The sequence below is a fragment of the Echiichthys vipera genome (genome assembly GCF_963691815.1).
Source record: "Echiichthys vipera genome assembly, chromosome: 9".
NCBI lineage: Eukaryota > Metazoa > Chordata > Actinopteri > Perciformes > Trachinidae > Echiichthys > Echiichthys vipera.
In genome coordinates this window covers 13,720,232-13,745,225 of record NC_139834.1, presented here as the reverse complement: position 1 = coordinate 13,745,225, position 24,994 = coordinate 13,720,232, and the positions used below count along the sequence as shown (strand labels likewise).

Genomic DNA, 24,994 nt, shown 5'->3' with positions numbered 1-24,994 from the left:
GATTAGGCTTGAATTAATCTTTATTCAACGTAATTAATTAGAAATTTGTCCATCCAAGCCTGTAATGTCAATAGGACATGTTTCAATTAGAGCTACATCGCCTTTTCTAATCTTTTAATTGAACAGAAACGAATGCAACGAACATGTTCATAAAATGGGATTCTATGCCTCATAATCATTTTCACGATAAAGCAACTCTCAGAGGCTGTTTATTACTCAGTGATCAAGAACTTTAACTGACTCATCCTATAATCCATTTACTGTTTCCTGTTTGACTGTTTCCCTGGGTGCTGCTGATTTCTCAGCAACAGCAGCATGCTATTGTGGGATGTGTGGCGGATGGTTTAGAAGTGGCCGGTTCCTAACATTACTTGAAAATGAAGGCTTACACATGAATTATATATCTACAGAGTGCTCAGTGGGCACCTTTTCTCACACTGTAACCCACTGAATGAATACAGCAGTCGTTTGCAGAGCCTAACAATTTCTTTTTAACATGAAATTTGTATTACAGAATACCTTTTTGAATTAATGCCACAAATTGCCAACTGAGTCTTTGACTAATGCATGCCCAGTGAAGGCAAATTATCATAATCTGCTTGTTTGTAAAAGTGCCATCTGTGCAATTAAAGACTTTAGTGATGATAGTGTTTTGTTAGGAAGATGTGAGGGCTCCTTGCTCCAAAAGGTGTGGTTAATTCTCACCAGCCTGTGTGCCAGCATGAGGCGCGCGCGCGTTTGTATGTGCGTTCGGGGTGCAAAGGATGAATCAGGAGTGTCTTCAGAAGAAGGGTTGCCTGGGAGACCAGCCTGGACCCCGCTAAACGTGTCTGTTCTCTCTCTCTCTCTCTCTCTCTCTCTCTCTCTCTCTCTCTCTCTCTCTCTCTCTCTCTCTCTCTCTCCTCTCTCTCTTTCTCTCTCCCTCATCCGATTTAAAGGTGCATCGATAATGAATCCAAAACTATTTCAGGAAAGGCTCTTTATTTAGTCGGCGGGTGAAGCTCTGCATTCCTGCAGCACCGCTGTGTTTTCATAATGCCACAGATCTGTGTTTCATGCAACATCAAAAGAAAAGAGGAAAAACACTCTGACTTATGCGTGTGTGTGTGTGTGTGTGTGTGTGTGTGTGTGTGTGTGTATCTGTGTCTGTGTGTTTGTGTGTGTGTGTCTGTGTCTGTGTCTGTGTCTGTGTTTGTGTGTGTGTGTCTGTGCGTGCTTGAGGGGGATAAAGGAGGGAGGCGAAGAAGAGAAAGAGATTATAAATGCGCACTTCAGAGGAGCAATAATTGTCTTACTATATAAGTGCATTTGTTCGCCTTGTTTACCTTCTCGTTGAACTGTCTGAACTTGTCATGAAGTGATGCCTCTCTTTTTTTTCTAGCCTGTATGACGTCTCGCAAGGAAAGGGGGCTGAAAACTGGGAAGCACACAGTGAATCCTCTCGCTGTGACTCATTCATTTTGTCTAAATGCGAGCGATTGTGGAGACCGAGAAAGAGCCGGTGCTTTAATTGGCTTTATTTCTTAGTCCTCCGCTCAGAGAACGCACATTTGAGCGCATACTACTCGTTTTCTTTGCTTTCTTTTATTTTGGAAGACTGTGGAGATGATATGCACCCCTGGGAGACAGACACCACCGCCGACCGAGCGACCGAGCCGTGGTGTTGGTCCGAGCAAGAAGAATGTCACCCACTTCTGCCGGCCCTAACATCTAAGTATTGATTTCGAGATATAACCACTTAAATTAACATCGTTTATTTGGCAGAATTTCCGCTCTAGATTGCGAGGATTCTCGGCAGCGGCTGCGTTGTGTTTTCGCGCTTTGGATTCAGCATAAATGGACACAGTTAGGCCAGTTCATCTGCGGCGTGTGATCATCATCTTTAACTGATATTTTCCGACTATTGGATGTAGCCTCTCTCTCTCCAAAGGGAACTGAATTACCGTCAAGAGCTTCACTATTCAACAAGCTGCACCGCTCACTCCTGGCAGCAAAGCGATGGGCGCTGTTTGTCTGAGCCATCTACTGCGTCTTGGTTCTTCAGCCCAGCTTGTTGAATATCTCTACTGACAAGAATGGGTTCGTTTTAAGACACTTCTTCGCCTCTCCGGTTCTATCTTCAGCGGATTTGCACACTCCCGTCTTTCCTAAAAGTGAATCATGGCCGGACCTGGTGGTTCGTGCGTCAAGCTGAGCGCTATATGCAGAGTGCTTTGGCTCATGAGGACTGTGGTAGATTTCGCGCTGCCTCAAGAGACTTATGCGCCCCATTCAATACGGACTGAGGGACACCTGACCCTCGGTGGACTCTTCCCGGTGCACGCTAGGGGGGCCGACGGCACGCCGTGTGGAGACCTCAAAAAGGAGAACGGCATCCAGCGGCTTGAGGCCATGATGTACGCTTTGGACCAGATAAACCAGGACGAGGTCCTCTTACCCAACATCACCTTAGGCGCCCGGGTGCTGGACACTTGTTCGAGGGATACCTACGCGCTGGAGCAATCTTTAACTTTCGTTCAAGCCCTGATCACGAAAGACACCTCCGACGTAAGATGCACTAACGGGGAGCCACCGGTTTTTGTCAAGCCGGAAAAAGTGGTGGGAGTCATCGGAGCCTCCGCGAGCTCAGTATCGATTATGGTTGCCAACATCCTACGCCTCTTTCAGGCAAGTCTGAGTGTGTGCGAGAGTGTTTTGTGGCTTTAGAACAGGGCTTTCACAGATGCAGCTTCAGTGTGTGCAAGCCTCTGGTAATAATCCGTTTTTTTTAGGGAGGAGTGAAAGTGTTGCCTCATTGCTACACCCAGTGATGAGAAGCAGGTGAGAACAGGGGATGCCATGAGTAGTAATAACAAAAAGCCTTATCTCACAGGAAAAAAATATTCTGTGTTGTTAAGAAAAATCTGCTATTTTTCAGGTCATATAATGTATTTTGTGCCTTTTCTTTGTTTTTAATGTGGTGCATTTTATGACAAATTTACACATAGACTTCTCTTCATTTTTTAATGTGGTAACAAAGAAAGGCAAAGTGAGTTTGGGTGATTTTTCCCTCTACTACACTATGTGGATGAGACAGCTGAGTGTGCTGTTGCTTGTCCCCGGTGGTGCTGGAAGAACAGCTCCCGTCTGTTCCAGTCTCACTCCAGAGTCTGGATGAGTGGGCACTGACAGCCTGACACAATCACACCCAAACTCAACAACCCCCTCCTGAGAATAACAGGCCCGCTTCATGTGATTGCACACGATTAGGGCTATATGAATCCTCTTGCACTGTAGAGACTGCGGGCGTTTTTTGAATTGTTTTGAACCGGAACGCCTTGATTTATGACGGAGTTGGCTAGCTTTTATCAACAGGGGGCCCCTTCTTTGAAATGAGCCTGTTTCAAACTCTTTGTAGCCTAATTGAGCTCCATGGCTGCAAGTAAATTAAATGAATTTGCATCACTAATTTCAAAATGAGCTAGCTCGGGTTGATGAGGAGCACATTTTTATTCTTGTATAGGCTGAGCGTCGACTGATAATGTTTGCCCACTGCTGGTGCTGCAGTGGAATGGGAAACGCAGCAGGGCACCAATACAGCCGATCAATTATTTAAAACACATCTCCATAGCAAAATATCTAATAACTTGAAATACCATGTGGATGGTTTTTCAAACTTCCAGACTTCTGTACAGTTTTTCTCATGTGAGGACGGCGGCGAGGCTCATCAAAGCTGCAGTGTTGCGGTAATGATTTGTGGTAGCAGTTTCTTACTCAGTCTTGTCATCTTGTGTTTTGTTTCAGTTCAATTAGACAGGATATTGGGTCTGGCTATTAGTAGCTGTTTGACTGCAACTCTAAGACCATCAAAGTACTTAACATGCTTTTAGCCCCCCTCTTCCACACACACTAACACATGCAACACATGGATTTCCTGGCTCCATCAGCTGGACAATACACCGATGGTCCCAACCGCAACCTTCAGCCCTTTGGTTCTCTTTGTAGGCTGAGTTAACAACTTATTTATTTATTATCCAAGTTGGTAAAACCCTCCAGTGATACTTTGAAGCATCCTCAATACATTTGTTATTTGTTGCTGAGTGTGAGAGTAATAAGGCTTCCCTTTTTTCATGCAACATTATGTATGCATTTGGGATATTCAGAGGGTTTAAGGAGAGAGAGAGATTATTTCTTAATTCCCCCTCATCTTTCCTCCTCACACCAGGTGAACCAGCATGTCTAAGTGTAAAGCAATGGGAGAGTAGGTGGAGTCCATGTGTGATGTTGCACAGAAACTTGAGCTTGTAGAATCTGTGGACTGAACAGCAGTTGTCGTAAAGCTCTGTTTAATACTATTTTTATCATCTCCCTTAAGTGTTACCAGAAAAGTGGATTGAATCTCTGCAGTCAAATCTAAACACACACCCAATGCATTCAGTCTGAGCCTGATCATCCTTTAGCACACTTATTTTTCCTATGGTACCAGTGGTGATGATAGCAGCGATAATAAGTGATGATAAATTAAACGTGAGGCCACAGGACACTGTATAATCAATACTTACCAGAAACGATAACTCCCAGCCCATTTAACCTCATTAGTTTTACAGTATTTGATTTGTGTTTGGCAGCCATTACACGTTTTTGAGATTGTTTGCAACTGTAATCCATCAAGCGTCAAATGATTCCTGTCAAAAGCTAGATATAACACCTGTTCCGTTATGATTAGTGAAGCAAAGCAGATTTCTTTTCTCAAATCAAAGCAAACGTGTTTAATTTATTCTCCTTGTTTATTTAAATTACATTTGATCATGGGATGTGGTCCATAACTAAGCTATCTAATGGACTTTGAAGTAAAATCTTTACACTTCAAGCTTTTGGTCAATGACCGCTGCTTTAGCTGTCCTCCTAGTCCAATTCTCCCCTTGTACTCAGTGAATATCTTGAGGTCTTTGTGCGTCTCACCCCTGTGATAAATGAATCATCAGAGTAGCTAACTTGCCATACGCCAAATATCATGGCCCTCTTTTCAGGACATGAGTAGCTACTGAACTGTTAATGCTGGGAAATTGACATGCGAGATAGATTTTTCTAAAGGGCCTAGGAGGGTTGATCAATACTGTTGCCATGGTGAGGCCGATTTGCTGCTAAGGTGTTTTTATTTCACTGCCTTTCATGCTGTGTTGGAAATGAGAAGCAACAATGCCACAGGAGGGGGAAAAAAATCAATCAGCCAAACTTTTGAATTGTTACCATGAGCTAGGATGTTGTGCACCTTCTTGAAAAATCATCCAATCCTTACAGTCTGAGCTACCCAGTCATTCTCGGGGAGGATGGCACTGTAGTTGAAAAGGCCGGGCAACCTTGTCCATTTGTAAGTCCTGGTCTCTTGAATGAATCACAAAATTGATTTTTATCCACATGACATTTACATCAGGGAGTCTCTGTCGCATCTCTTTTGTCAAAGGCTGATGCAAAACTTTGTATTGAATGCAGGTGAACTCCGTCTTGTCCTCTTGTCTGGGCAAACAGCCCCTTCAGACTAGCTGTCTAAATGAGGCATTGACATCCCGTGCTCTTATAGCCCTGACAGGCATCGGTCGGCTTTTTATCTCTCCTTTTTCACAGAATCATCACCGTGATTGATTTGAAGGAGATTGAAGCCTTGCAGTGTGATCTATTCAGCTGACAGGCAGTGGTAAAGACAGACACCAAAGGATTATGAAGGCTGTGTGAGTGTTACGTAACAAGCTTTCAAAGTGACACAAAATGGCAGAGGTTAATTATGTCTGTTTTTCCAAACAGCGTTGTACATCGATGCATGCAGCAGTGCAGGTTAATTAGTCACATCTCTTGTACTTTCAATTTTCAGCCCCATCATAGGAGATGTGGTTGGTATGTCAAATTTGCACCATATGATTAGATACACGCACACACATGCACACACACACAGACACACAAATATATATATATATATATATATATATACATATGCATACAAAGAGCTTCATTACCATTACTGAAGGAATGAAAACACAACTGTCTCATGGATATTTCATGATCCACGCCAGTGGTTCTGGCTGTAGTATTTTCTCTCCATCACTCTCTAATTGGCTTTTATTCAGGGTGAGACACAGTGATCCCACTCAGTACATCACAACTTTATACCAAGTATGTGAATGTGGATTACAAAAAAAGTTATTCCACTTCCTCATCTAACTGGACACTTCTATCCACACTAAGGTTAAGCATCTTGGTCAACACATTACTAAAACCATGTGAGAGCTATAATATTAATTATTTATTATCTCAGCAAAGGAACTTAAGCTTTCTACTCAGTTTGTCTGTCGGTCTGTTTAGTTGTTTGTGTGTTTGTCAGTCACCAGGATTATGGCCTGACTTTTTCGAAACATGGTGGAAGGGTGTAGCATGGGCCAAAGAACTATTAATGGTCGATATGATGATATACGTATTTCCTCAAAACCATATCAAATATCTTATATATCTTACATATCACAATGTCGAAAAGCCACCGGCCCAACTGTTAGTAAAATAACTCTTGTTTCTGGTAGAGTGGAAAAAGTGACTACTGTATGCAGAAAAGTTAGGTTGGCTATAAGGTTGGGTGATATTAAATAAAACAATTCGACAAGTCATCATCAGCCCAGCAACCACTGTTTGCCATCCATCAATCTGTGTGTGTTTTTTGGAGTGGGACAATTAAATTACCAAAAAATAAATAAAAAAAAGCCCCCCCCCCCAAACAAAACAAACAACCAGTCGCAGATATATATATATATATATATATATATATTAACCCCTGGGTTGAAAGCAAAAAAAGTCTTGATTGTATAACATAGCATACAAGAATGGAGAAAAGAGTGTGAGATTTAAGAGAACATTTTAAATTGTACTCAATATGAACGATAAACCATCAAACCTCCATCCTCCACTCTCTGGAGTCGTGAAATATTCAGAGTGGAACAAGAGTATTACTGAATATTAGAACATGAGTCATATGAGTATATCTGTCTGGCTTTCCAAAAGGTTCAGCTTTAACTTTGATTTTGTCCTTAGATGCTGAAATGGAAGACCACCTGTACAATTGAATGGACCGTGTTGGAGGCACAAGTAATCAAAACAACCCCACCACTTCCATCCCGTCCCAATTTTTTGTTTTATTCTACATGAACATGGCATGTTCTATAGATTGAGATTGTGAGCGCGTCTTTATTTATGGATGAGCTGTGATGACTCAGTACAGCACCTGAGGCCCCACAGGAGTCAACTTTTTGTTTCAATCATTGCCATGCCCTTGTAGAATAAAATAAGAAATTGGGAACAAAATAACACTGTGCAGGTGTTTTTTTCCCCTCACTGTTTTCATGCAGAACACAAAACATGAATACAAAATTCTCCCAGGTTGATTTTTTTCAAAACAAAGAAAACATATATTTATTGTGAAACAGTCTCTTCACAAAAAAACTGAAATTCCTGACAGACTTTAAAGGGTTGAGGAGTCATCACTTATTTGTGCTGGTTTTGTAGAACAAACTTTGTTCACCAAAATTGTTATTAAAAAAATAGAAACAACTACCATAACCTACAAAACTAGAGTATTGCACATGTAAATAAGTATGACTTTATTAAACATATACTACATATGTAATACTTTTAAAGGATAATAGTACTAATAAATGTTATACTGCCTAGTAAAAGTAATATAATTAATAATTAATTTGTTGTACTTTCATTGGTCTTATAAATATACTCAAAACATTATCCATAGTCCATTAATTCTCACTTCTGCTGAGAGCCCTGCTGGTTTTCATTCCAGCCATTTAATCAGATGCTGACTTATGGCCCGATTAGACCACAATTGGAAAGGTGAAATTTATTTTTGTGCTTCAACTAAGAGCCGGTTGGACAGGAAATAATGTGGGCAGGGTTACCAAGCATGATTTGTCAGTGTTAAGAATGGCATTCCACAAGTTGAGAAGTATACCCTGTATTGATTAATTTACACTCTGTTTTTTTTCCACTATCCCTGTCCTTGGACTAATGGACCACCACAAAGCATGGACCTTCTTCTGCTGCTTGTGTTCTTTAGGCATGCAGTTAGAGAAGCAAGGATACAAACAATCAATATGTACTTAAGAAGAGGTCAATCCCAGCTGCTCTTCCAAATTGGCTACAGGCCAGTGCGACTCGCTATCTCTCAGGTCAGAATTCATTCGGATTACAGGAAGTGAACGGGGTGAGATTAATTCACGACAAGAAATGAATGTGTCTCGCCTGTGTCACTGAAATGACGGGGAGCGAATTTTGGTGTGAACAGGGCAGTAAAACTGGGATGCGGATGAATGCATTTAACTGAAGTGATCCAGTTGGACAGAATGGCCGCATTTCTCTGAGTCTGAGCGCTGTGATTAAGCGATAACATGCATAGATTTGATATTGAAACTGGATGAACTACAGACCGAAAACAGCAATTATTTTTGTGTTTGAGTTGGGATGTTTGCAAAATGAGAGTCTGACTGTTTGAATTCATGGAAAATCCAGACCCGCAAAGGCAGTTATTAAGCCAATAACACACAGAGAAATGTTTCCTGAGAGCTTGACTTTTCAAATTTCCATGCTTTTTGCCGTTTGAGGAGAAATAGTGCTGTGAAGGTGTGCTGTTTCTCTCATGTCCAGTGGAGCAGGTATATATTCACACACACAAACACGACGCAGCGTGAGCAACTGATGCAATATTAATAGACTGAATAAAATATCCCTGTGTCAAACAAGTTGTCATTGCGCCTGACATGAGGTCATTAGGTCAGCAGCCTGCCACAGGGGGAATATGAGAAACCATGCACGCCTAATATTAAGGTCTTGGCTATTCCCACAGGCCTGGGGGGATGGTGCACTTTATTATTCAGCTAGATAATAGCACGCTATATGAATAAATGTTTCTCAATGAAAATGCAGCTGATACAATCTTATTTTTCCATCAGTCATTTTCAGACATATTCTATTTGTTTCCACGTTGTGATTGCACTTATAGTTGGTAAATATTGTTTAGGTATATTTAATGAGGTGCCATCCCTGGGGTCTTTGCTTGACGATTGCAGCAGCTTCACTCAGTCCCAGTCAGGCTATTACCCCCATTTTCTGCCACTACACTGGAGGCGGGAGGGGGGCTCCTGCTTAAAAGCTTAGCTCATCTCACATTGAGGTCACACCAGTGTTCCTTCAAAACTTATTGGTTGATATGACTGTAAAAGGTGACAATAATAGCTCTCTTAGACTTTGTTGGAAGTTTTCTGCAGTTTATCCGGCAAGCAGAAGGAGCCAGAGAAGAAGAAAACCCCATTACGTCGGATCCTCTTACGGGGATGAGTGGAGAAGCATGATGAGGTCTCTGCTGGTTGCTGGTTCTTCTCTCACTCAGCCTTTCAGCAGAAAACGAATCCAGTGTGGGCAGAAAAGCATTATCACAGGGCTAATTGTGTTTTTAGTAGTCATTTCAAGGCATTGGTCTCTGATCCATGCAACATTATGGACAGAGCCTGAATTACAAAGTCACTCAAGTGTAGCAGACGTCTGTGCTATATGACTAAATAACATCTCGGTCTGTTTTCGCTGTGGAAAACCTCAAACGAGCACAAAACGCCTGCATTGATCAATAAGAAATTTGCCTTTTAAATTTGATTTGAGTTTTTACCAAGCAAATTCCTCTCTTCTTACAGTTCCTCAAATCCTGCTAAATGAGTTAAGTGAATTTGTTAAAAGGCTGCCTTTGGTGCTGCCTGTGAGAGTGTCTGCTGTTTCAAAAGGAGGCATGTTGTTGAGGGTTTTCTTAGAGCTGGGATCTGTGCTTTGTTCTCTGTTTTATCCCTTTGTCAACACTTTTATGCACCACTACGATGCACCTTAGAAATTATATTGCAGACTAATACCATGTATCTACTTGTCAGGGGGAATCCCTTTAATGTTGCATTTTAAGAAAAAAGGGAGCTAACAGAAGATAGCAAGATTAAGTCTACAGCCCTGGCTCTGTGAGGCTTCCATTTACCTATCTTTATGTGCATTTTGAAGTATCCCATTAGAAAAGCTGAATAGAAAGAGCAATTTTCAATAGAATTGTCTCAATTGCGAGAAAAAAGGTTTATGCTTGCGTGAGGGTGTTTTTGTCTGATGAAAAAGAGTTGATGCTTGATGGATCGGCTGTTTTGCACTGTTGGCATCTTCCTGGATATTCTTCAAAATTATTAATATTCATCTACTTCTTCTCTGTTAACTGGAACTTTTTTAAGACATTTCAAAAGTTTGCTTAAACTTCGCTTGACAATTGAATGGAAACATTGCTAATGATACTTTGAGCTAAATGCTAACATCAGCATGCTAACATGCATTATTCATCCAATAGCTGTTGAGAAATTTCTAAAACCACTAATGTCAGCCTCATGGTGGCGCTATGTGGAAAGTCAGTAGGCTACAACCTTTGGGCACTACAAAATTCCATGGCAAATATCTAATATCAAATAATATAAAATAAATTAAAGTCTAAATATTTCAGTCTGGACCAAAGTGGTAGACCAACAGTCCGACGTTTCCATCCTTAAAGCCACGCCACTAGCATAGCTAATGAAACAACAGCTTCATATTCAAGTTCTGCACATGGATACACACAATTTCAGTGTCTCAATGACACAGTTCACAGAGTTACGGGCAGCCATATGTATGCAAAAAAACTTTTGCAACAAAACACTTAAAACAAAATGATCTGTATGCAATGTGCTACCAACAGGAGGTGCACCACTCACATGGCTGTCCCAGGAGGCTGGTGGAACAAGGCTCTGTTTAGACGGCATGCCCATGTGAGGGCTCTAATGTAGATAGGCATGCCAATGAAGAGCAGTGAGAATCAGACAGGGAGTCACAGCACGCCAACTTGAGCTGCAAGAGAGAGAAGAGAGAACACAGTGGTCCTTCTTCTACATTCTTCATTTTTTCTCAGTTACCTCTAGTGGCACCGAGCAATGCAGATTCAATCATTTTTAGTTTTATGTGCCACACTTTCGATTCTGTTTTTTTATTTGTTGTCATTTTGTTTTAAGAGGAAATTATTGTTGTAGGCATTCACCACCACGATCAAAATCCATTTCACTGCCACTGTTTTGGGGTAAGGCACCAATCAATGTGGCAGATATTGATGTAGAAGTAGAAGTAGAAACAGCAAAACCACAATGCAAACAAATAATAATAATAAATCCATTGAGAGTAAAACAAGTCCTGCATTTAAAATCTTAAGTAAAAATACAGCATTATCAGCTAAATGTACCATGTATCAAAATATACATGTAGAGTAGTTATATTGAAGACATATTTGTCATGCAGTAGTTTTATTATATATGTGGTGATTATTAATGATGCATTAATGTGTAATTAATTAAAGTAGTGCTTTACAGTTTGAACTAGTTGAGCTTATTTTAATTACTTTATATTTTGTAAGCTGATTATGTGTGTAAAATCCCTATCAGTTAGGTAACTGGTAATTAAAACCAGAAAGAAGAAGAAGAAGAAATATTCAGATATTCCACTTAAGCAGAAGTAGCAATACCACAGTATAAAAACTCTTTGCCTCACGAAAAAATGTGCACCCCCAATCCTAGCCAGCATTAAAAATATACCCAAAGTACCAAAAGCAAGAGCAGTCATCATACTCCATTAGATTCACATATAGTATATTATTACATTACGTATAGAGTTACAATCACTAATGCAACAAGTGCACATCACTGGTAAAGATGGAACATATTTCAACAATCTAATACACTGCTGGGCAGCTGAATCGATTAACAATACAATAGTCTAAGTTATAAGTTGATCCATACCCTCTACCAACAACCGATCTGTCAAACAAATGCAGTGCAGCAAAAGCACTATACCTGCAGTGTCGTGGAAGCTGAAAGTAGCAACAAATGTTGTTAAAAAGTACAATATTTCCCTCTGAAAGGTGAAGTTGAACTATTAAGTAATAGCATGCATTGAGAGGAGTAGCTTGAAAGTGTATTTTAAAAAGCTGGCCAAATTAGACCAAACCTGTCCTCAAGGCTGGATACAATAACCGATTTCCGATCTCTGTTTAAATATGCATTTGATTTTCACCTCATATATGTGTGTGTGTGTGTGTGCGCATGTGCGTGTGTGTGTGTTTGTGTGCGTGCAGATACTGTTGGATCTCAGGGATCTCAGGCTCCAGTGTGCTCTCTCACAGTATACATAATAAGCTGTCATAGGAATTCATTCCTTGTCCTTCAGTTGTGTTTTTCAAGATTCAAGATTTATAGATATGAATAGATTTATAGTTTATTGTCACTCCGGTTATACAAGTACATGTGTGAAATGCTTGTGCTGGGAGGCTCCATTGCAGAAAAATACAATTAAAAGGAAAACATAAACAGTAAGGGGTAGACGTAAGGGAAAATAACATATACAATCTGTGTGTGTGTGTGTGTGTGTGTGTGTGTGTGTGTGTGTGTGTGTGTGTGTGTGTGTGTGTGTGTGTGTGTGTGTGTGTGTGTGTGTGTGTGTGTGTGTGTGTGTGTGTGTGTGTGTGTGAGGGAGTTGCTATTGTTCGTTGTGCGTTTTGAATGTTGGGTCCGTTATTTTTACAGCGGGGCCTGAGGGTGCATCAGAATGGTTGCTAACAACAGATAGTAATATATAACCATTATATCAGCTAGCACAGTGTGGACCTTTATAGGGAGACTAAATTATTAGAGTGCAGCATGGGCCTCGGGCAATTATGTTAAAATACCTGTTGGTTTTATGTGTGGAAAGGAAAGAGTGGAACTTCGGTGTTTCATTATCTTCAATTTCATTTTGTCGGTATTTCCCTCAAGATGATGTTTGGGAAGTGTGTTTTTTTTTCCTGACTGGCTGTGCAGTGGTGTGTGAGTTCTGTTTGAACATATTTGTGTGTCTCTGCTCTTTTGAGCTTAAAAAGTATACTCTGCCGCAGCAGCCAGAGCGTACATAAAAAAATCAGTTGTCAGGATAACTGTTTTCAGATGCAAATCCTGTGGGATTTCAAGTGCTCTCTGAAAAGCCTGCATGTGACAGTTACATTGATTTGGGGGGAAGACCTCAATCACCATTGACATTTTGTAAATTAGGGAAGCTCTTTCTTTTCAAATAGGGTTGCTTAACCTACTTGCTTGACAAGCGGACGGGAGCTTTCGCTGACAGAATATAGTGTTTTTTAACTGCCTTATCAATGTTAGAGCACTCACATGATGCCCTCAACAGGGCTAGGGGGATCGATAGCATGTAATTTATCAATGGATTATGCAAAGAGCTGTCAGGCACTCACGGAGGTCTCAGGGCAATCAAGTGTGGTATTTGCCAGTAAATATGCTCAGACCTTTGGGAAACAAAGCCATCTGTATGTTGCATCAGCCAGTCAAACATAATCTCCAGTCCCAGTGGATACAATTCTTAGATGTATGAAAGATGTTTTGTTTCATGATAAGTATTTTACAGTCCTGATTAAGTCAGCTCGGATCCATCAGCTTCGTCCAGTTTTTCATATAATAATGCAAAAGGTTTTCCTTTATGTGTGTTTTTGTATGAGTCGTGTAGTTGGGACAAAAATATGTTAAAATATTCACATTATGGGGACCTCACAAGGTTATCCAGTAAATTTCAGGGCTATGATTTGGTTTCTGGCTAAGGCGAGAGTAAGGGTTGGGCATGTAGTGATTAAGATTAGGACAAGTCTCCAGAGACTTAATGAAAAGCCAGATTTATGCTTGTGGTTAACAGGAGCCCCACAGTACATACCTCCAGCATAGGTTTTTGATTTACAATTCTGCTTCAGATTTCGCCCGTTCATGCCACCACTGCACACACTACATTGACGGATAGGATGTGATCAGGTTACATCTTGCTTTATTTGTATTCCCCATAGTTACTGTTGTTTACATTATTTAATTCCCTTTGTGATAGAGAGATGGTGGGCTATGCAAAGACTTGTACAGAAGAACTGGAGTTCCATCAAGGTTAAATGCCTATTTTGCCATGTCTCATTACTGAACAGGAGACTACTCCCTGTGCAGTCCCAGTGTTTACGTTAATTTATTTGCTGTGAGAAAGAGTGGGGGTTGCAGTTAGCACAAGGTTTCCATTGGAGAGTTTGTTACTGGAGAAGACTTCCTTAACATTGACTTTGCTATAAGCAATGTCCACCATCATCATAGTATATGATATCTCCGTAGCCCCAACGTATTGTTAACTTTCTGAGGATGCACACCTCAGATGCGGCATAGCCTACATCACATCTTTTGCAGCTACATGCCATAACCCTGTACAACTATTAATCGGAATATGAGCAGTGGGTTGTCCTCCCCGGCTCCTCTGGTCTGAAGTGTCCTTGGGCAAGGCACTGAACCCGAAATTGCTCCCTGTGCTGTGAATGTGGTCTGAATGTTTGAATTAGATTAGAGGATGGTCAGGGCCAGAAGTAAGAATTACTGTGTGAATGGGTGACAAATAATGTAAAAGCTCCTTGAGTATTCAGAAGACTAGAAAGGCGCTATAAGTCCACTTACCTTTTACTATTTAATAAAACTTAAGTTGAGGCAAGTGACAAAAACAAGCTTGTGCGTATATTTGTATAATGTGTGTAATACCTTGTATTGATTATTTACAGGGACTAATTTCTCTGGAGACACAGGTTAACCATTAGATTTAGCTACTCTGAGAGTTGAGGCTGAGGAGAGGGTTGCGGTTAGGCATGTAAATGGTTATGGTTAAGGTTAGGCTAAAGCCTCTAGGGCAGGGGTAGCCAACCCTGCTCCTGGAGAGCTACTGCCCTACATGGTTTAGATTTCTCCCTGCTCCAACACACCTGATTCTAAATATTATCAAACCTTTGGCAAGCTTCACCTGCTTGATAACGAGCAGATCATTAGAATCAGGGGTGTTGGAGCAGGGAGAAACCTAAAACATGCAGGAGCAGTAGCTCTCCAGGAGCAGGGTTGGCTACCCCTGCTCTAGGGTATAAATATACGTCAATGTCCTTTTTTTAGGGTGGCAAGCAATTTCTCAGTTTGTGCGCACAGTTGGAAACCCATCACACCTTTTTTTTGGGAGAAAGCATCCACACAGAGGTTATGATCTTGAATGCACTCTAATGAACATAAAAAGAAAAAAAGAAATAAACAAATGCCACTTATATTCAACCACTCTGTTGGTCATAGCACAAGAAGCTTTGAGTAGCCTAGTTTACCACAAGACTTTGTTGCATTTTTCTATACCAGTTCACACTACAATGATAATGTTAACGTTTTTTTCTGTTCAGGCCGTACAGCTCATGTAAGTCTTTACTGCTACTGTGTTCACAGGTTTCACTTCAATAATATTGCTATAGAGAATTATTCCTCCTCTGAAATCTGTAATCATTTGCAGACTTTGAACGCTCGTAATTCTTGAAAAGACGCAATCTGCATATCGGTCTCTTCTTAATGTAATTCACAGCACATCTATTACATTTTTTATTTTGGATGATCAATGAAGCAACAAGTTTAAAAGCCAGGGTTTCAAATCTTTTGCGGTATTGTATTTGTCTTATTTCAGCTCATGTGACATGTGTTATGAGAAGACTTTAGATCAGCATGAGTTGTTTTGGGAAAGACGCATGTTTGTGCTCTTGTTGAAAATAAAGATAAGCCTTCAGTAGCTGTGTGTGACAGTTCCATTGTATTTCGACTGGGCCGATTCCTGTTTCGGCTGGTTAACTTGTCTGAGGGTAATTGTCTGATCTGGCGTCTGTTGCACATCTCTGATTCTGGCCCTGAAATACATGCCAGTGTGCAGCCTTCTGACACTTAATCTTACTGCGAGTGGAAGTTATGTGAAATGTGCGTGTCACAAAAACACATTCCACATAAATCTTCTCGGTCCATTAGTTGAGACAGTTGCTCTGATGAATCATGATCTCGGTGAGAACGAGAGTCTGTTTACAAGGAATAGCTCTCTCTGAAAGACTGTCCAGTTCATTGGCAGGTTGTTCAGTACGGCACTGTAAAAAGCCTCTTGGGCTCACTCAGTGGACAATTGTCCATTGTTCTGGCTGTGCAGCACAGCTAGTGTGATGCTGACAGGTCTACCAGGTCAGATGTCCTCTGTGATGCACTACACCTGCAGCACAGAGCAGAGCGGAGAGCCCAGGAGTGGCCAGGTCACGACTGGACACAAGATTGTTTCCATCAGAGGAAATGTAATGGGATCACCAAGTCAGTGGGGTCCATCCTTTGGGCATCATGAAAGTCTGTACAAAATGTCACACCAGTCCATCTACAGCAATAATGGTAAGAAATTGAAATATTTATGTCTGGACTGAAAGACTGAAAATACAAGCTCTTCAAGTCAAACTCTGCACATGAATGCACAAAGAGCATACCAACTATCGATAATGCCATCCCTAGAGAAAAGTCCCTAAGAAAAAACAATTATTTGCAAAAACAACCAGGATTTATTTGCATATTTGCCTCTACATTTAAAGAACCTTTCCCTCTCCATGTTCTTGCCTTGAGCATCAAAGTCATTAAAATTCAGCAGTCAGAATTTAAAACATTAAAGGATCATACATTCTTGATTTTAGAGTCCTCTCATTAGCTGCAAGTTTTTTAAAGTCAGTCTTCTGTTGACATCCAGATCACATTGAAAACATGCAGCTGTGGTCTGACTGATGAGTCACGCTCAGCATGAGATCCTCAGGCTGATCTGACTGTCCCCTGTCTTGGCAGAAAAGGAAAGGTGACTGCGCTTTTGCCATTAGGACCCAGAGACTAACTGAGACTTCCAGGCTTTGGGGTGTATACAACATTGTCTACCAGTCAAATGCTTCAGGTTATAGATGGTCAATGTGAGTGCCAGTTAGAGTCAGCCAATCCCAGCAAAGGAGGCAAGATTTGTTTAAAGCCTTGGAGGAAGGTCTGCATCTGCAGCTCAACAATAAAGCCTAGAGTTGACTGTGAAATTACTTTTTTTCCAACCACGCTCAAGGTTGTCTTTCAAGTCACTGTCATTATCATTTTTATACTCTGGAGGTTTTGCCTATTTGTAGTTTTATGCTGCTATATTTTGAATGTTTTATCTGTTTATGCATTTGTTTGTTCATTTATTTGTTCATTTGTTTATCCATTTTATTTTAACTCCTTTTTTCTTGTGAATGTGTTTCTGGATTTTTATTGCTTTTTTTTTTAAATAGATTTTTGATGTTCTTTGTTGTTATACCAGTTTTGCAAAGCCCTGCTCGGTGAGTGTGAATATCTTGCTGTGAATGGCAGCTTAAGCAGCTATTTCTGCCCATTTCCTGTAACATTTGAATATGAGCTCTACCTAAATTGCACTGCGGCTGCATACGTTCATCTCCAAATACCTCCTGTGAAAACTGTTATAGTTCCCAAAATCCATAATAAAAAAACAGCAGGTATTACATCAGTTTTGGCTATTTAAATAAACATGTGAAGCTGTTGCAGGAGAGTGTATTCATCTGCACGTTTGCAACGTCTCTCCCATATGGTCAGATGGTGGATTTGCTGTATGTTGAATGCAGGTGTTGTTGGTAAGATACTATAATCTCAATCCTTGGCGATGTTCAAAGCAGCACTGCAGGCAATGCCTAGCATGCAAATAACTTAAAAGTGTTCTGTTCTGTTCTGTTCTAAACCAGTGCATATAACTTAAGTGCATGGCCTCAAGTGGGGGTTCAGATGCACTAACAGACGGAATAGGGTATCTGTGATATTTTCCACTGCTGTGATCAGTACGTAATTACATGGCCCTGCTAAAGAATTCTTTGTGAGGAGCAGACAGAGTGGAAAGATAAGATCGAGGAGGCTCACCCGCATTGTCTGTGCTATTAGGAGAGAAATGGGCCTGTTGATGATGCTCTGTCGAGTTTGAAGAGAGAGCTATACAGGGAGCGGATGATAGTACAGAGGGAGTCATTGGGATGCAGGTCAGAGTGTTGCAGGTGCACGGCTGACAATGAATGTGTCAGACCCTGAATGTTCCAGGTGTAGGTAGGGAAAAAAACCTGCAGCTATGCGCTCGCTCTTTGGTGAATAATATGTCAGAGCCAGATTAGGACTGGATAATGAGGCAGAGCAGAGATCTCAAGATGTTGCAGACACCAACAATTCCTCAAAAGCAAACATTTGTATTTTGTTTAACATGAATTGATTGAATGATTAATGATGATTCTTCTTTTTCTCCAACCCAAGGCAAAGTAACCTGCATATTTTAGTATTAGTTTGTAGATCTTCCAAATGTATCTGAGAGAAAATAAAGTTAGCATGCAGGGTGTGAAAGAACACAGTAGAGAAAAACAAAGCTGCGTCCAGTGAACTTAGCTGTCGGGAAAAATCATTACAGCCATATGTAATGTGAAACCCAGTGGATATAAAAGAATAAATTTGATAACGCTTACTAATAAACCTGCAGGCTACGTTTTATTCCTACCGTGAGTCGAGATTCTGTCGCACCTGGAGAGAGCACACAGCACAGCTTCGATGATCAAGGCTGTTCTGCTGAACTGCATTGTTCTCTGCAGGGCCTCGCTTTTTTGTGAAGCCCAAGTGAAAAGAAGCCTTACAGAATTACTTGAAGAGGTACAGTTTCTGTACAAAATAACTCTCACAAGTGACAGCGTAAGTTTGGCTGTCATGTACGATTGAAAGGCAAGATCCTTAAATGGTGCTAGTAGGCTCGATTTGTGACATGTGCTCCTATCGACACCACTGCGCCTTCATAGTGCATTACATAGATTTTGAGCCATTCCCCTGTACAGGCTCTTCTCCGATGAAGCTTTAAGAGTTATTTGGTTTTGGGAAACGATCATTTCTTTGAAACACCGATTCCGAAACAACACCGAGTTGAAATAGCAGTCTGTTTACCAGATGGAAAAAAAGAGGTCGGTCAGGTTCCCTTTGTGAGCTATCCACACTTTCCTCCCACGCCTCGGCTCTACTCTGTTGTGTGGCTCTCCTGGTCAAATATCGGATTTGTGAGTCATACCTAGCCTCTATACCCATGGAGAAACACGCTGGTTGTCTTAAAATACACACTGGCAGAGCAGCCATGCAAGAGCTCTGGCCCGGCACAGAGCACTGGAGCTGCCCGTGGGACTGGCGTGGTGCGAGCAGGAGAGACGGAGGGTGAGGGAATCGACTGGGAAAAAGGGGGAAGTGGGCGGAAAGAAGGAGACAGTGGAAGGTCGTGTTAGATAAAGGATTATGAAAGCCTAACTTTCTGTCATGTAACACGAAGTCTAGTTCAGTGGTGTGGGCAACTCTGAGAATGTGGTGTTTGTGAGTCCTGCAGCAAAAAGCTGCTGCAAAGCGCAATAAAGACTCAGACTGGTTAAACACTATTCAGGTGAGGTCCTTGTAGAATAACTGGCTTGAAAATGGTAGAGAGATGTTGTAGGAGTGCGTTGCGAGGCTGCCCTTGGCGAGAAGTATGGATGAGAGAGAATTAGAAAGGAGTATCCTTTTTTCTCCTACAAAACACATCAACATCTAATTTTCTTTGTCAAATACGGTATGGAGGAGACAGAATTGCTGCCTGGGTTATACTTACTAGCAACGCTTTCTCCAATCCAGGAAGTGTGACATTCCTATACAGTGATGGATAGTTGGGTGTACAAAGCACAGGTCTTCAACACTTAAAATTGCAGTTCACATCCTGCGTCGTTGAAAAAAACAATTTGTCTCATCTGACGCTTCAAGTCAGAGATAACTTTCTCAATATTAGACCATTATTTTTCCCTAGCGTTAAAGCTGTTATATTCAATAATTTTATATTAACAATGAGTCAAATGACCATGTATATGTGAAAGGTGTCGCACATAGTCGTGATTCCACACAAAAATATAACCCGAGTCTGCAGTCTCCCTTAGCTCTACTGAGCGTTTCCAGCTAATTGTTTGAATTATTTGCCACACAACTTCATTATTTATGTTCACTTTCATTGCTCCACCAGTGTCCATTTTTTTCTATTTTCAATGAGAAAATTCTACATTCTAGACTACTAGCCCAGCACGAAATGGCAGAGAGATCCAGTTCACAACTAGCTGGGGAACTCAGTGCAGCATTTAAACGGATGTTTCCCTCAGGAGTTGGTGTGGACCAAAAAGAGGGCTAAAAGACACTTAATATTGCACATTATGTCCGCTGGATGTATGAATAAGCAACTGTTTGCGTTTATGTTCATAATATGTCAGTGTTGTGCTGCCTCCTATCAGTCAATGCAGGTGCTGTAGTTGCCACAAGCGCATATTGTTGGGAAAATCAATTAATTGCACTGACAATGAACCTTCTACAGATATGATTTTGAATTGGCAGTGAACAGTTTGCAGATACACTGTGTAGCAAACAATGGTAAAACCTAATACCGGCGACATTACATTTACAACAAAATGTATTTGCTAATGCAAATTAGCCGTTACCTGAGTGAAATTAGTAGGAGCTAGGGTTTAGAGGAAAATTCTGGAGAAAATGGAGGAAAGAAAAGAAACACTAACAACAGCGAGGAGGGAGTAGTTGGGTGGCATGCAAGCAAATGACTGAGGGCAGATTGTCTCAGTTTGGGAGTAAACCGGCAGCCCCAGGACCTCTCTGAGCAGGAAGTGTCTGCTGATCATCTGTGTGGGTGTGTCTGCATGCAGACAGATGACAGGGAGGGAGGGAGAGACGCACAGGAAGATGAGACTCACTTGTCTCTCTCTCCGACGAGGCTGAAACGCACAGAGGGGCGGAGAACAGTGGAGCGAGGCTGAAAGTCACAGGTTGTGTGAGGGCACAATGATGAAACATAGCCTTCACAAAAGGAGAATTTGAGTGAGAGACACAGATGGGCAGGAAGAGAGGGGGAGAGAGTGACAGAGAGAGGGAGGGTAAGCTGCCCCTTCCTCCGTCCCTGTCTCCTTGGCTGTGTTGGCAGTGCCATGCTCTGGTGAAGAGAGATTACTAAAGCCCAGCCTGAGGTTGCATGTATGGACACAGTCATTACCTCTGCCCTGCTAATAAATGGCACTGCTGTCTGGATACAAACCAATGGCTGTCTGATTCCTCCCCCATGTCACAGAGTTGCTGAGCCTTGATTTAGCAGGAAAGATGTAAACGCTGATAACTGCTCAATATCTTTACAGGCCTGTTTATCGTACTGTATTATTTTGTTTAGAGGATATCGACCGTGGCTGGTTTTACAACGCCGGGCAGTGGAGCTACAAATAAATCTTCTGACTAGGAATGTTTTTTGGGAGCAAATATTTATCCCATCATGGGTTGTGAAATTTTTTTGAACCGCTTTCAAAATGACCAGTCCATAGGATCATACTTACAGTGTGTGTGTGTGTGTGTGTGTGTGTGTGTGTGTGTGTGTGTGTGTGCATGCCATTGTGCTGGTGTCACAAGGACAATCTGTGCATTGGCATCCGGCCACAGACAGCATGGGGTTAGAGTCGGGTCTGTCAGAACCCGCTGTCATTTCCGCCGTGGCCATGGAGATTGTTGCAAACAGGCGAGTGGAGCTGACTGATGTCAAGATATACTTAGAGGCTAATCATGCAGCAAATAGAGGCACAGGAATTCCTGCAACAGAAACTGCCTGGCCGCCCTCACCCCAGTTAAAGCCATTCATGGGAAGCATTTCAGCTCTGCCACTCACAGCTCATTTGTAGCTACGTTTTTGAGTGTTGCTCTCAGATTACTGGAAACCAAACCCAGTCTGGACAACACTAGCTCTCTGTGTCTAATATTTTGACACGAATGATGTCTACACGGTGCTGCCTTTTGTAAAGGAAAGCGCTGTGTTTGAAAGATGGCCTTTGTTTTTTTTAATTTTTGTTTAAGAACCCATGGACTGTCATGTCCCTCTGTTTTCTGTGGAGCCAGTCTGTCTTTTCATATCTGCAGATTTCCCTTCTCTCAGATGACAAAGATAGATGGTTGCCATTACCCTAACTGAGAGTCGTGTTGTGCCATATGCTGCCTATTTTCCTTCAAAAAGCATTTCTTTCTGCATTGAGCATTTACAAGAGAAAATACGGAGCAGCATAGCTAGCTGCAAGTGTTGCTCTGAGCCCGTCGGAGTCGTCATCTTCACAATAGCAGAGCAGGACGGTTAAAGCACAAACATCACATTTTCTCACCTTTCTTTACAACTGACCATGGTGCTTGTGGGCTGCTGTATGTGAAAATGCAAGGAAAGGCCAAGGCACTCTAATTAACTTCACCTAGCACTCCCACTTACTGTGAACGCTTCTAACCTTTACACAACCTCTCTTAGTCACCTCTCTTCTTAAAGACCGACGTTGAAATTCTCATTTTATGTCAGTAAGCAGATTACCACGTCTCCCTCCATGTACCACCTCCCAACCCTGCCTTCTTTTTTCTGAGCCTTCTTTAGACTTCAGCAACAGCTTTTTTTTATTCAGGGCGGCCGCAGCACTTTGTGGTGGTAAATCAATAAAATAGTGTCCCCCATAACAGACCTCTGTGTTTTCGTTCCATCGATCCTGTCAGCCCAGATACATTCCAGAGCAAGTCAGGCGATTACCCTCAGCAATCCTAACTTTGATGTATACAGCCAATGACAGGTGCCAGACATCAGCTTTGGGTAATTGTGATACTGAAAGGGGGCATCATTAATCATTCTTTCTTAGTCTGAACTCAGTTGCTTATGGTCAGATTGCAGTTATTGTAGTCGATGCAGGCTGCTCACAGGCATCACTGTCACAATTTCACCTTGTTGCCACTGGAGCAAAGACCATGTTGTCATGTCTCATACCATATTTCACGTTATAGATTTAGGGAGCAATGCAAGCTGTATCAAGTGCAACCTTGAAACTGGCAGATTCTTAATATAGAGTGATTGAGGGAAAATAATCCTTTCCTCATTCTGTGCTGATTATTTACAGACAAAAATCCTAAAATGTTGATAAAATATTCATTCTCCCGCCTTATTATCTCTGCATCATGAAGAAACTCAAATATGCCCACAACAAAAGCTTATTTAGTTGAACCCAAATCTGGGAATCAATCATGCAACTGTGAAGTGGATAGATGGAAGATAAACTTTGTTGCTTGTAATCTACTGACAAAAGGCATAATCAAGTTCAGAATATGGTTTCAATTCACTTATTTCATGAATATGGTTAAATTACTAACTTGCTTTCCACTTGATTTGTAGCCCGTTATCTACCAGAGGGAAAAACACAAAGGCGTTAGATTCTAATCAGCATTCGTTTGTCAGCATCTCCTTGCATCGTAATTCCAGCATGTTTAATCCTCACGCCTCAGCATTTTCTCAATCAAGGTTTAGCACATTTGTTACCTGAAGGTCAAAGTGTTAATTAAAAAAAGGCAAAGTCTGAAAACATAGAGGTTTTACATTCCTGGGGAATAATGAGTTGAAAAATGATATCAACAGGGTACAAGCCTGGGACAAAGTAAAAAGACAGTGCCACCTTAAATGCCTCCCCTGCAGCAAAAAAGCTACAGAAAGATGAATGTTCAAGTAGCTTTCTGTCCCAGCTGGGGCGAAGATGCGACGTGATTCAAAAAACCTATAACACCTTTTGACTGCATCGTATTACTACAGCTGCACTGTTAAAATACATCCCCTATCAAATGTTTCCAATAGATGCTTCACTTTTTTTTTTGTTGGAAAGAAGAGTCTTTTTAAATGCAAATCACTGCTGCTGTTGCTTTTCCATTACTTTTCAGCCCTCCCTTTCTGACCCACTACACTCAATTTAGGCAGCCCTGGAGTGATTTCACATGTGACCTCACAGCAGCATTCCCACCTGTGAATTTGTTTAATTGCATCACTCATTTTGTGTTTGCTGGTTTTGTAGTAGCTGGGTGTTTTTTTTTTGGGCGACTTTAAACATATTGAGTCATCTTGAGCTTCACTCCTCAATTTGTCAGCTTTGTGCGGTTGACCCCCTTTGAGTTGTGGGTCAAAGCTATAACTCACACTCTGTGAGTTGAAGCAATCCCATCAGCAAGCTGCTGTGTCCTCATTCCTGTGTTTCCCCAGTGTCTGGCTGCTTTTGATCACTCTAACGGAAATGGATGGCATTCATACGCTGCTTAGATGAGACTGCGTGATGAGGTGCTGCACTGGGAGAAAATAAGGCATGTCCCTCTTGTGCATCCACCTGTCTAATGGGAGGTAGCCAGTTTGATCCCAGACGTGCCACATTTGTGATTGCAGTTTCAAAACCTTGAACATAGTTGCTGATTACATGTTTAGGTCTTCATCAGACAGCATTGTAAGCATTGTGAACAACCTCATACTCATCCCCCTATCAACTGATGTACTTTGTACTGGGTATTTGACTATGAATGCAGTCAAACTGATAGATCCCACTTTTACTTTTCCAAGACTTTTTAGCTTGTATGAAACAAGACTAAAAGTGTATAGAGACAAAAAGTGATGCCTCGTTTTATCCACACAAATTTGACGATTGGTCCATTTGGGTTTATTTGCACCAAACAGTCAACAAAGCTAGCAGGATAGCTAACAATAGGCATACAGACCATGCCTGTGGGCAACACACTCTCACTCCCAACTGGTCACATATGGCATCTTGGTCTGGACCTTTTTCATCACATTTTTAATGATCTGGTAAACCCTTCGGCATCATTTTTCAATATGCATGGTAGTGTTAGGTTTAGGCAACAAAGCTACTTACAGTAGGTTTAGGAAAAGATCATGGTTTGGGTTAAAATTATGTAACTTCTGTGCATGATGTTAGTGGAGTATGTTGCGTACGTTACTTAACATATGTGGGCTACTTAGTTAAAATAAGTCAACAGAAAGTCCTGTGCTGGTTTGAGCCATGCATCCATCACTCTTTATACCACGTTATCACACAGCTCTGTGTTTTAATCCTGGTGCATCTCATTCAAGGGTGCCTTGTGCATCCGTATCAGACGCTGAGGGCCGC

General features: G+C 41.4%; 1 protein-coding gene across 1 annotated transcript in view; it reads left to right on the top strand.

Annotated features, from left to right (window-relative positions):
* Positions 1 to 1,504: 1,504 nt before the first annotated feature.
* The window catches only part of grm7 (glutamate metabotropic receptor 7), a 67,784-nt gene continuing 44,294 nt past the window's right edge, over positions 1,505 to 24,994 (top strand). Inside the window, exon 1 of the mRNA XM_083919821.1 lies at positions 1,505 to 2,667. Coding sequence (XP_083775947.1) covers positions 2,161 to 2,667 — 507 coding nt within the window. The 5' untranslated portion in view covers positions 1,505 to 2,160. The remainder of the gene's footprint in view (positions 2,668 to 24,994) is intronic.